We start from the raw sequence: 11091 nt of genomic DNA on the forward strand, positions 1-11091 counted from the left end.
GGCGAGTCAATAAAAACAAGCGTAATAATAAATCCAGAAAAAATATTAATAAAAAATGATTACTTTGACTTTTTTTTTGGATGGAATTTTGTTTTGAAAATTCTCCCGCCTGGTTTAAATGTTTGACAACAAGATATAAATCTGTTGCAGTGTTGCAAGATTTTATGAACGAAACATTCATCGCAAGTCGTATTCCATCAAACGCCGCAAACATGATGTCCTCTCTGGAAACTTTTAAATTTAACGTTCGGGAAGTTCTTGTCACAAAATCTCTTGGAACTGGCGATATGTCATATCTGCAAAAATGTTTAACGCCACCATGTGTGTGTAAAATGTCTAACCACAGTCAGCTGGCTCCAGGACGTCCGGATGGGTTTGTATTGCAACACGATGCCGTTATCGACCGGAGCTTCTCTGGAATCGCCGTCCTCATCCGAATCGTTATGCAACGCCTTTTCCTGATAGTTCTGGTACAGTTCCTCCTCTGAAAACGTTTTTTTTTTTTTTTTTTTTTTTGGAGAAGGGATTAGTGTCTGAGACAAGAATGGAAAATGATGCGAGCTGTGTTACGGGTGAAATGCAATACTGAAGACTTGCGTTCACCTTCGCTGTCAAAGGTGCGTTGAGGGGTCAGAATGTTCTTCTTGTCAGGAATCTGAAAATAAGACACATGTGGGATTGTACATATACCAACTCTGCCATTTTGTCCCTGACCTGTCTGTTGACCTCTGTCTAATAACAGAGCCGTTGTGTGTGACGAGGATTACGTCATGTCTGCAAAGCATCATATGATACAGCGGGCACTCAAAGGGGGTGTTACGTAAAACCACATTAGGGGTTACGTGTTTTTTTCACCGTTTATGCAGGTATGAGCAAATGTATTGCTTTTTAATTGCTGCATAAGCAACACTATGTTTTCAAGTTAAGAGTAAATTGATTAGAACATGAAGTGAAATTTTGTTAAATTGTATTATAGTGACTTTTTTTCAAAAAGCTTTAGTCTTGTATGGATATGCATTGTTATTTAATGTATAAGACATTTTAGAATTGCTGAAGAAAATACACCTAGAGATACCGCTACAAAACTGGTTGCAAAATTTGATAGATTGTTCAGACATGGATATCACAGCACTCTTTTTTTCAAATCTTACAAATCTTTTTTTTTTTTTTTTCATCCAAAAACATATTTCCTAGGAGTTTCATCACCGAAAAAAAAGTTGAGAACCGATGAAAGAACAGATACCCTTGTAAGGCTTTCTTCTGTGATGCGGTGCAAGTACATGAACTTTTTGCACCTTGATACTTAACGACCGCTTGAAGGAACACACAAGAGCCAGTCGCCGTGTTTGATTTGCGTTGTCGACCGCTTATCTGGATGGGCCCGTTCTCTTTATCTCGCTCGCTCCGCTTACCTTGCCGTTCCTTGTGCCGGTTGGACTCGTAGGGCTGTCGGGCTTGGGTGCCCCCGGGCCGGCGGGCTTTATAACGCGAGGACTGCCGGGGCGGCCCGGAGGACTTTTATTATCGTTGTCCAATCCCTTCACGGCGTTCTGGGCCAGCGCCTGGGTTTCCGTCTCGACTCCGGTGACGACGGCCCTCCGGTAAGAAGTACTCCTCAGGCCCCTCCTCAGTGTCCCCGGGCTTTCGTTTTCCCCGTCCGTCCCGTCGCCGTGCCCCCCTCCCGTGGAAAAGTAGGCCCCCGTCTCCACCATGCTGAGCGTTTTCAACGTCCGCTTGGGCGCATCCAAACCCAGAAGCCCCGCCAAGCCTTGCGGCCCGGACGCGGGGGTCTTGCTCTGTCGACTCCCTGAGGCTAAACCCTTGGGGATGATCTGCTGGGTGCCCATCTTCAAGGCGGCGGGGCTGTGGGTGCTGAGGACGATCGAGGGGGCGGGTGAGGTGCACGGGGAAAGGGAAGGGGAGGGCGACGGGGAACCAGCGCGTCTGGCGTCCTGCGGGACGGCGGGCGAGGAGGAGCGTGGGGTCGGGGGGTCGGAGGAATTGAGGGAGGATAGGGAGGGGATGCTCGAGGTGGAGCTGTGGGAAGGAGTTCGTTTCGACGAGGGATACGGACTGGACGGAAGGGACGGCTCGAGGTTGTTATTGTTAGGGGTGCGTTGGACTGTTTCTGGTGAGGGGTTATGATTGGACGGGGTCTTCTCCTTGGGTAAATTTAGGCTAAAAACACTGGAAATGAGCGCTTGAGGAGAACGGGCGTACTTGTCGGGCCAAAGCGTCCGTCCGTTACTTCGATTTATCGCGTTATAATCTCCGTCGTTTACTTTGTTGTCCAAGGAGGCCGATCTGCCGCCGTCGGACTTGAACTTAGACAAGGAGAAGCGTCCGTTGGAGATGTGGCCGATACTAATACTCCGAACGACTCTGGACTTTTTGGAAGGCTTGTGTAAAACGTGCTTCAGCACCGCCGCGTTCTTACCCTGAGACGTCACCGCAAGTTTTTCGGCCGGCTGGCCCAAAGTGAAAGCGCGCTCGTCCTCCGGCGGGAAGTCCGTCGCCGCCGCACCGTTGGCGTGGTAACTCCGCGGCCGAGGCTTCCTGGAGTCCGGGGGGCTTCTGCGGTTGTCCGTGCGCCGCTTCCACAGAGGCATGATGTTATTGTTGGACAGGTCCACGTCGTTGCCGATATCCATGGTCCGCGAGTGTCCTCTTCACTTTCGGAGTCACGGCCGGAAGGCCGCAGCGCAAACACTGCCGCCCTGCCGAGAGCCGATCTCAACCCTTAGAGCAAACAAAGAAGAATGGCAGTTCATTCGGCCGCGTCCAAATTCCTATACTCATTAACAGATCGTACTAAAACCAAGTGATGAGAAATGACCTCAATAGCAACTCAATAAAAAATAGAGCCAGACTGATTTTTTTGTTTTTTCCAGGACCGATACTGATTGTTTGTAATCAAGGAAGTTGATATCCGGAGTTTGGAGCCAATGTTTCTTTCGAAAATGCATATTATGCCCGTGAAAATTATTCTTGTTCAGCGGTTTAGTGCACGCTCATAAGGGACTAATTTAAATGTTTTCAATTTTTCGAGGTAAATGATAAGGATATATAACAAAAGAACATTTTTTCTTTATTTTGGCTCATTGATACTAGAATGGAAGATGAAAGGCTAGTTATTTGATTAGCTATTGTAAACATAACTCACTCGATGGATCATACATAAATACATACAAAAAATATCGAAGTTTAAATCTCGTCGTTCTCGATCAGATTTATAGATTGATTAAAAAAAAAAAAAACCCACGTTGTTTTGATATTTGCTGTGTTTAATGCATTACTGGACTTCTTTCTGCCTGTCTTTGAAATGCCCGACTGCATTTGAATGCACCATGTCTATAGCAGTTTACGCTCATCCTCGACACATGTTAATAATTGACTAGCGGGTTCTTAGCATCCTTCATCAATGATCGAATATGATTTTTAAATGTCAGTGTGATGATGTTAGTCGTTGGCCATAAAAACGGGAGTTGTGTGAAAAAAGCTGGCTTCAGACTTCAAAATAAAAGCCTACTACAGTCATTGCATAGACACACATGTATTATTTGATGTGTTTATTTTGAAGTTGGCCTTAATAAGCATGTCTTTGGTCTGTGACGTGAAACTAGTGGTATCATCTTTGACATATCTTATTTCACGATACGCATCACATAAATGTCACATCCACGTATGTACTGTTTAACGTTTGATTTTATAAACTTTTCAGCAGCACACACTGACTATTTACAGGTGAAACGGTCAGCAATTTGAGTCCTTAAAGAAGATCCTAATGAGAGTTAAACACCGTCTCTATACCTATTAGCAAACATGATTTTTTTTTTTTAGGCTGTCACCGATTTTAAGTCTGAAAAAAACTGATGATTAAATACAATGTTATCTATACTGTACTGAAATAAATGACATTTGAGTCCTCCCAAAGACGCCTGTAAATAGTTAGACTACATTAAGGTAAATAGTTAAAATAATCAGCAAAATATCAGCAATATGTCCGATGCTTCAAGAGTCATAATCGCTGATTTAAAAATTGTGTTCATCGACAAGAAAAACATGTCCAAAACTAGTCCATGAGGTTCAATGTGCAAACTTTTATGATTTATAGCTGAATGCTCACAATGATCAACACAGTATAATCATAAAACTGGTAGATGGGAGTTTATAGTCTATAATTAGCCGTTTCGGGTATATTAGCGTTAAAAAAATATCACCGCAACTCATATGCAAACTCTATTCCCCACACTGTACAAAACGCAACACTTTTATCACCCTTGAAGGAAATCCCTCCAAACCACAATTGCAATTCTACGCAATGCAATCAGTTATTAGAAAGTTTCATATTCACCTGAAACAGAAACGTGCAGTCAGTTGACGTGCCGCAGGTCCACCATGTTCTCCCGATCCCCCCCTCCTGAATTCCGAGGACTTAATCCAACATCGTTTGAAAATCCAGACACGCAAAACGTGCGTGAAAGCGGATCTGGAGGCGAAACCGCGCGGATCGAGCGCAGACGAGTTCGGTTAAGTGCGCGGCAAAGAGCGCGTCTGAGGCGAGACGGGGCGGGTTGGACCGGGACAAAGGGGCGAGGTCTCTCGGGGCCAGGGGGCGGGCATCGCAGCAGAAAGGGGACACCGCTCGTCCGGTTCCCATGTGTGGACCCCCAAGTGGGCAGTATCGACCCTCTCACGAGGCCGAAACAGAACAATCACGTTTGATGCATTTACACTCCAAAATATAATCAAGACTTTTGTAACAACTAACTATTGAAATACATACATGGGCTAATGCAACTATTTTTTTAATAATTAAATTGATGAATAATCATTATTGTTATTTAATGAAGTATTTGAGTGAGATGTTTAACCGTGATTATTTTACTTCTTAAAAGGCATCCAAAATGTTAATTCACCGTCTATTGGAGGACAATAACGTACGCTGGCTCTCGTGGATGGATTGCGCCCTCTTGCGGCTGTTAAAGGAGTTACAACGTGCACTGACAAAAATGATGCACCGGCACAGTATGTACTGTACGGTAGATACAGCGTTATCTTGTTTATCGCGGGGTTATATTTCTAAAAATACCCGCAATAACAAAAATACGCGAAATACTGATTGAACTTTTATTTTTTGTTTTGCTCATGTTAGTTTTTTTCCAAATAAAAAAAAAATAGTGCAGTGGTTTGATTAAGGAGAAAATAGGGCAATACCGTGTGTAAACTGTTTTCACATCAGTAAAAGTAACTAAATGAAAGTAGGTACTAAAAAACACTTTGACTTTTGTGTAATTCAAAACAAACATTAGACGTGATCCAACTTTGAAGTTTACAAATCTCGTGCGCCATTTTTAGCAAGCCATAAAGGTCAATTTACATCACTCAACAATTGATAGGGGAGGAAGGCAAATTAATAATTGTTGAGAAATTTAAACTGTATCTTATATGTTTGAATTTAAGACTACAGATAAGAAGGACGTGGAAATTGCGCATTTTTGGACAGTAGGTTGGCGGCTCGCAAGCTTTACACTCCTTACCAGTAGGTGGCGGTAATGCACCTGAAAGTTTTTATTTTTCAACCAACAACCTTGAAACTTCACAAGAAGAAGAAGAATTTAACAAGGCAGTGGGCAATTACAGGTAAATTGTTCACTTTTCACCTGGGCCTCCACCGACATGGTAAGCGAATTACACAGTTCGATTTTGGTGTCCTCGTTGAGTCATTTTTGTAATCCTGGAGTTCATATCAACCACGATAATGTACATTGTAGTTTTAATAAGTTTTGCAATGTTATCTGAATTGCAGCTAGTGAAATGCTAGCAACGCTAACGGTAACGTTAGCAGATAAACAAAAATTAACTCTACAGAACAACAAACCACTGTGAACCTTTAACACACCGAATACAAAGAACAATTTATTGTTTTATTCAAGGTTTCATTGGTAATAAAGTTCCCTTTTGAGGGACTGATTGGCATTTATTAGAAAGGAATAGAGACTAACAAACCGCAATGCATTGTTGGACATGTAGTATAAGTGATGCGCGCTGGAAACATAGTTCTCCGTTGAAACGAAATAAATGGTATTAATCTTTTTCAACTCTCAAAATACCAGAGAATTTTGTAAGGTTCTCTTATATATAGGAACATAGCTCTCTATCAACTGTACGGTAATATAAATAAATAGAAAGTAAGAAAAAAAAACACATAATGTGCACAGATATACCTTTTTGTGTAGAATGATTTGATACTTTTTCACATTAAGCAGCTCCTGATGTGCATACCTTGGCCACAGTGAGGCAGTATAATATTTAACTGTAATATATACAGTACAAGCAGCAGTAATGTTCGTTTTCACGTTTTTTCAGCATTAAACTAGCAGAATTTTGGTTTGGCTTTGACTTTAATTAATGCTTACTTTTACCTTTCAGCTGGGAGAGGACTGAACACCTTGAAGCAAGCAATGGCCAAGTGTTATTTGAAGTTCCTTGGGAATTGTAAGTGTTGCTTGCCGGAAAAAAAAGTGTTGACTGTACAATTAAGTTTTTGAAACGGTAAAAGATATTGCCAGAAACCATTTTTTGATATGAATATTAGTGCTTTTAGAGCTGACAAGGTGAAATCTAGGGATTTTGAATGGTCCATATGGGAAGCTTGAGGAACTGACAAGTGTTTACATGATCAACACATCTGAGAGATGATGATGAGCTGACTACAGCAGGTGCACAGATGTTGCAACCTCACACGGAAACAAAGTCCAGTCCAGCAGAGCTCATCTTGAAAGTAAACGAAAAACAGATGAGACGTTTCACCTCATGCTCCACTTGAGCTTTATCTGATGCCAGACCGGTTCCCACATTCCAAACTCTTGAAGTATTGCTTTATGTACACAGAAATCAATCTTTGGCGGGGATTACTGCACTAGCCTTCCTGCTTTTGTCTCTAAGCTGCTTAACTCCGTTCGGGTTTAACCTCCAGAGTTGTGCGCGCCGGGCGCCGTCGGATGCAACAACGAATCGGTACTTTTCTGTGAAACTTGAGAAGTCCCGCTAGTATTGTGTATTTGTACTTCTCTGTAACCTGCTATTATGGAACACATTCAGTTGATATATATATATATATATATATATATATATATATATATATATATATATATATATATATATATATATAATTTTTTTTAGGGTCCTCTACATGTATGTAATAATCCCATATTTTGTTGTACGTAAATGTTTTGGTCTTATCAATTAGTGTTATTCCAAAAAAACAAATTTACTGTACTATGAATCAATACAAAATACAGATTTTTATTTTTTTTCTCCACTCTAATTAGAGCTAACTTGCAATCTTTCAAAAAAGTTGAACACTTTAAATCTGGGGAAGTTTGACATCTCAACAGATGACCTCCTCAAGATCTTAAAGGGACAGTGTGAGATTTAGACCGTTTTTCAATACGGACAGCAGAAGGTGCTGCAGGTGCTGAATTTACCATTGTCCATAGCTATAACAAACAAATGCCACCCCACCATGTAATAGACCTACGATTATATTTAAAACATACTGTTGGTCTTTAAGAACACATTTATTTGCAAGTTTTTGAAATTTAAAATCACTTAATTCATTCCTTTTTAATGAAAAAAAAAAAGTCTAAATCTTACATAGTGTCTCTTTTAAGAAGGGTTGTTTTATATAAATGCATAAATGGACATCTCTGTCCAAAAATAGCAACTTTGTCATTCAATATTTTAGTCAAGGGATGGCACAGTCCTGGTAGTGTGAGAACTAAGTGGTCGCGCCATTCTGAATTTCAACATTTCAACATCTGGGTGAAATTTCAGCTCCCTAGTGTCAATGCTTTCCCTTTGATGTCAAATGCCTTTGATGTAAAGATAAAGGGTTAATCAGGGCTTTGGCACCATTACGTCGGATCCTAGGATGCTTATTTTTTAGTGTGCTACGCGAGAGTTTTTCAGCAAACAGTGTACAATAAGTTCCTCAGAAATAACAGAATGTCACAATTCCACCATGAACTCAAAACACCTTTTGCTTTCAAAAGCCCCACCGCCGAGCTGACCTTCTAATTCTTAGACTCATCGCCACTCGTCCTCGCCTCCCCTTTCCTCGGCCGCCACCCACGAGTCTCCCGGCCCCCCCGTCAACGGAGAGCCCGCACCGGCTCGCCCGCGTCTTATTACGTATGCATGAGCCATATGTTGATCAACAACAGCTAATGACTGTAAATGCGTTGGCGTCGTGAGGCCCGCTCATCCTCTCCACGCACACAAGTGCATATGCCAGCAAAGCGGGGGAGGCGGGTAGCGGGGGCGTCCGTCGCGCTCACCGTTGGCACTCGGGCTGGTCGCCATGGTTACGGGGCATCTCGTCGGTACTGATTAGATGACCTGTGATTGACTCCCCCCTCCTCCTGTGTGTTCTCTTGCACATGCGGGACCATGATGTCATCGTATGTGCAGCGCCGGCGGGCCGGAAGGGAGAGATGAACCAGATCACACCTGGAGGCATGATAGATGGCTAAATGTTTTCCATGGATTGTAGAGCTTCATCAATGTGCCGCTAGAGGGCCACATCACAACAAGTGCAGTGTGAGATCATTCATAGTTTTGTTTTGTTTTTAACTCCTACGATGACAAATGGACCTAAATCTACAAAAAATAGAAAATAAGATGGGGTTAAGACGTTTGCTGGCTTGATTTTATTAATCTTGTTTGTAGTCTCTTGTGGCTTTCCTATTGAGCTGTCATTGCAATTAACTCATTTTAAATTTAAAAGAAAAAAAAAAGAATTTGCAGTCAGTTTATCACATCTTTTAATTTTTTTAATTTGCAAAGAGTCCCCTAATTTACAACACAAATTGACCTGCTGAAGAAATATATTTTTTTACTAAATTTAGTTAGATATTCTGAGCCATAAAATGTTCATATTTTGTCTATGAGTCATTTGATAGTTAAAAGATTGTTCACGTACAATGAAAACCTTTAAAAACACATTTATCCAACGGCCAAACGCGGCTCTCCTTTTTATCTGGGTTTGGCCATGTGCCATTCGTAAGCTGCACCCTGATTGGTTGTTACCTGAGCCATGAGCACATGTAATGTCATTTTCAGTCCATACCAAGAGGAAAAAGTTTTTGAATGCATTTCTTGTGCATTAAAATAATTATAAAATTAAACACAGCAATAACAGCACATTACCTTTTTAATTTAAGAAAATAGCTAAATACGTTTAGCTAAATACATCCAGGCTCATTTGTGAGATCCTGGATGTCATTAGGAGTAATTACCTTCCTTTGGGATGTTCTCAGTCTAAGCTGTGAGTCCCCAGATCCACTTTGGCAAAAAAGACATAAACCCACACATACGCACACAAACACACACACACACACACACACGTACACAAAGAGTGAATTTAGCCTGAGGTGTATGACTCACCTGAAGGTGGAAAGTCTGATTTACAAAACAGCACAAATACTGCTTGTTGGATAATATTCATTTTATGAATTTGAAACATTCTGCCTTCACAAATGGAATCCTGACTTTTGAGTTTTAGAATTGCTGTTTTAGTTTACAGTGTCCGGAACATTAGGTCCATATCTTTTCCTGCATCTCATTAGCGACCTAATGAAGTGGCCTATGAGGCTATGTCGTGATGCAGTGAAAGAGACGGATGCTCATCTGGAGCAAAGATAACATCTGTAAAAAGTATTTCTACAACAAATGTCTCAAATGACAGGCGGTCGGAATGTTGTTGCATTGTTTAGAGACAGTGTTTGCATGTTTTTGTGTTGTGTGTGTGTGTGCATGTTTGGAAAGGAGGTGGACAAACAGCAATTTAGCGCCGCTGGGCGTAAACCAAAAGACACATCTGTTTGATTTTCTCACACAGGCGGCTGACAGCAGCATGGGGGAATAAACTCTAATAGGACTCGCTTACTCCACAACTGCACGGCGTGACCACATTTTTCAACATTAACTTGGATGGACAAATACACACACGTAGAGGGCCACAACTCCAGCAATTGATGCTCTGTCATCAGTAGGTAAACGAGGGGTCAGTGTCAAGCCCTTTGAATACGATCGAAACAGAGCAATGTTGTTTTTCAATAGGTAGAATTATTGATAAATGAATATCAGACCTGGCCTTTCTGATGGTGGTGATGCTGGCATGTTCTTGCCATACACTTGTTTGTTTTTGAAGTCCTTAAGTACATAATTCAAGTACCTCGGTTAACCTTGGTATTTAGGAAAGTGTACATTGTCAAGTTCACCGCAGCAACAAGAGTTCATGCGTTCATGAGTTCATATGGACATAAATGCCCAGCTAAGGGGTTTAACTCTAGGCCTTAATATACCATCATGTTTATTATTTTTATAATTTTGTATACCTAACACGCGTGTGGCCACCGGCAGGACCATTGACCAATGAGGGAAGGAGTTGTCATCAACTCCTGCGCTAATTGGTCAATGGCTGCGCCGGGAGCCAATCACGTGTCTTGTATGAATGACCGTCTCCCTAATGAAACACATACACACGCAAGTTAGACTGAGCATTGCACCGGAGCGTTGTGAATCTCTTTCCTGGATTTCTTTTATAAATTGGAATTTCAAGTATACACTCTTATTGTTATCATCTTTGGTCAGCTACGGGCTTCACTTTAATTCAACTTCTGGGCAGCGCTAATTCAACCGCGGCTCTCAGCGAGACTACGAAAGGATGGGAAGGGATAACAGTACAGCTACTGTATGAGGTTGAATAATTTAAGATTCAAGTAAATATGTATACTGCAGTAATATTTTTCATGAATATGTAAAGTGCAAACACTTTTCACATTTCAAAATTCATGCATTAAAATTCTGCTGGGGGGCTGGGGGCTACTTTGCGGTTTTTCACCTACTGTTTCATGTGGGGAGTTCCTGTCCCTATTAACTGCAAAAAAACAAAGCATAAATGTGTGTGTGTGTGTTATATATTCACTGATAGAATCAAATCAAATACTGTACGTAATCAAATATGCCAGACCTATTTAAATGAGTACTTTTCAGACATGCAAGCACAAACATGTCAGCGCACCC

The 11091-nt window shown here is 41.4% G+C and overlaps 1 protein-coding gene across 1 annotated transcript in view; it reads right to left on the reverse strand.

Annotated features, from left to right (window-relative positions):
- Positions 1-4562, reverse strand: part of LOC148415521 (rho guanine nucleotide exchange factor 26-like) — a 29702-nt gene extending 25140 nt beyond the window's left edge. The window contains exons 1-4 of the mRNA XM_088428152.1: positions 4355-4562; positions 1413-2739; positions 604-655; positions 342-484 (exon numbers count right to left, since the gene is read on the reverse strand). Of these exons, the coding sequence (XP_088284278.1) occupies positions 342-484; positions 604-655; positions 1413-2651 (1434 nt within the window). The 5' untranslated portion in view covers positions 2652-2739; positions 4355-4562. The remainder of the gene's footprint in view (positions 1-341; positions 485-603; positions 656-1412; positions 2740-4354) is intronic.
- Positions 4563-11091: the final 6529 nt, after the last annotated feature.

This window comes from Hippichthys cyanospilos, chromosome 11 (genome assembly GCF_059441005.1).
Source record: "Hippichthys cyanospilos isolate Australia breed blue-spotted pipefish chromosome 11, RoL_Hcya_1.0, whole genome shotgun sequence".
NCBI classification, from domain to species: Eukaryota; Metazoa; Chordata; class Actinopteri; order Syngnathiformes; family Syngnathidae; genus Hippichthys; species Hippichthys cyanospilos.